The sequence below is a fragment of the Myotis davidii genome, unplaced genomic scaffold (genome assembly GCF_000327345.1).
Source record: "Myotis davidii unplaced genomic scaffold, ASM32734v1 scaffold1509, whole genome shotgun sequence".
NCBI classification, from domain to species: domain Eukaryota; kingdom Metazoa; phylum Chordata; class Mammalia; order Chiroptera; family Vespertilionidae; genus Myotis; species Myotis davidii.
Window position 1 is genome coordinate 161,005 of NW_006299480.1, and position 240 is coordinate 161,244.

The 240-nt window shown below is 75.8% G+C and overlaps 1 protein-coding gene across 1 annotated transcript in view; it reads right to left on the minus strand.

The window, feature by feature from the left end:
* Positions 1–240, minus strand: part of GPT (glutamic-pyruvate transaminase (alanine aminotransferase)) — a 6,027-nt gene that overhangs the window by 1,357 nt on the left and 4,430 nt on the right. The window contains exon 5 of the mRNA XM_006775152.2: positions 7–220. Within this exon, the coding sequence (XP_006775215.1) occupies positions 7–220 (214 nt within the window). The remainder of the gene's footprint in view (positions 1–6; positions 221–240) is intronic.

Consider the following 240-nt stretch of genomic DNA (forward strand, 5'->3'; position numbering starts at 1 on the left):
CAGAGCGCGCGGGGGCGGCAGTGCTCCCGCGCCTGGCACAGCGCGCGCCGGAGCTCCGCCACGTCCAGCGCCCAGGCGCGGTCCTCGTCCAGGTAGTAGTCCACCTGCACCGCGTTGAGCTCGGCCAGCGCCGCTGAGTAGAGCGGGTACTGAGGGATGGGGATGAGCACGCCCGTGCGGCAGCGGCCCTCGCCGGCCACCAGCAGCTTCAGCACCGTCTGCGGGCGGGCGGGGGGCGGC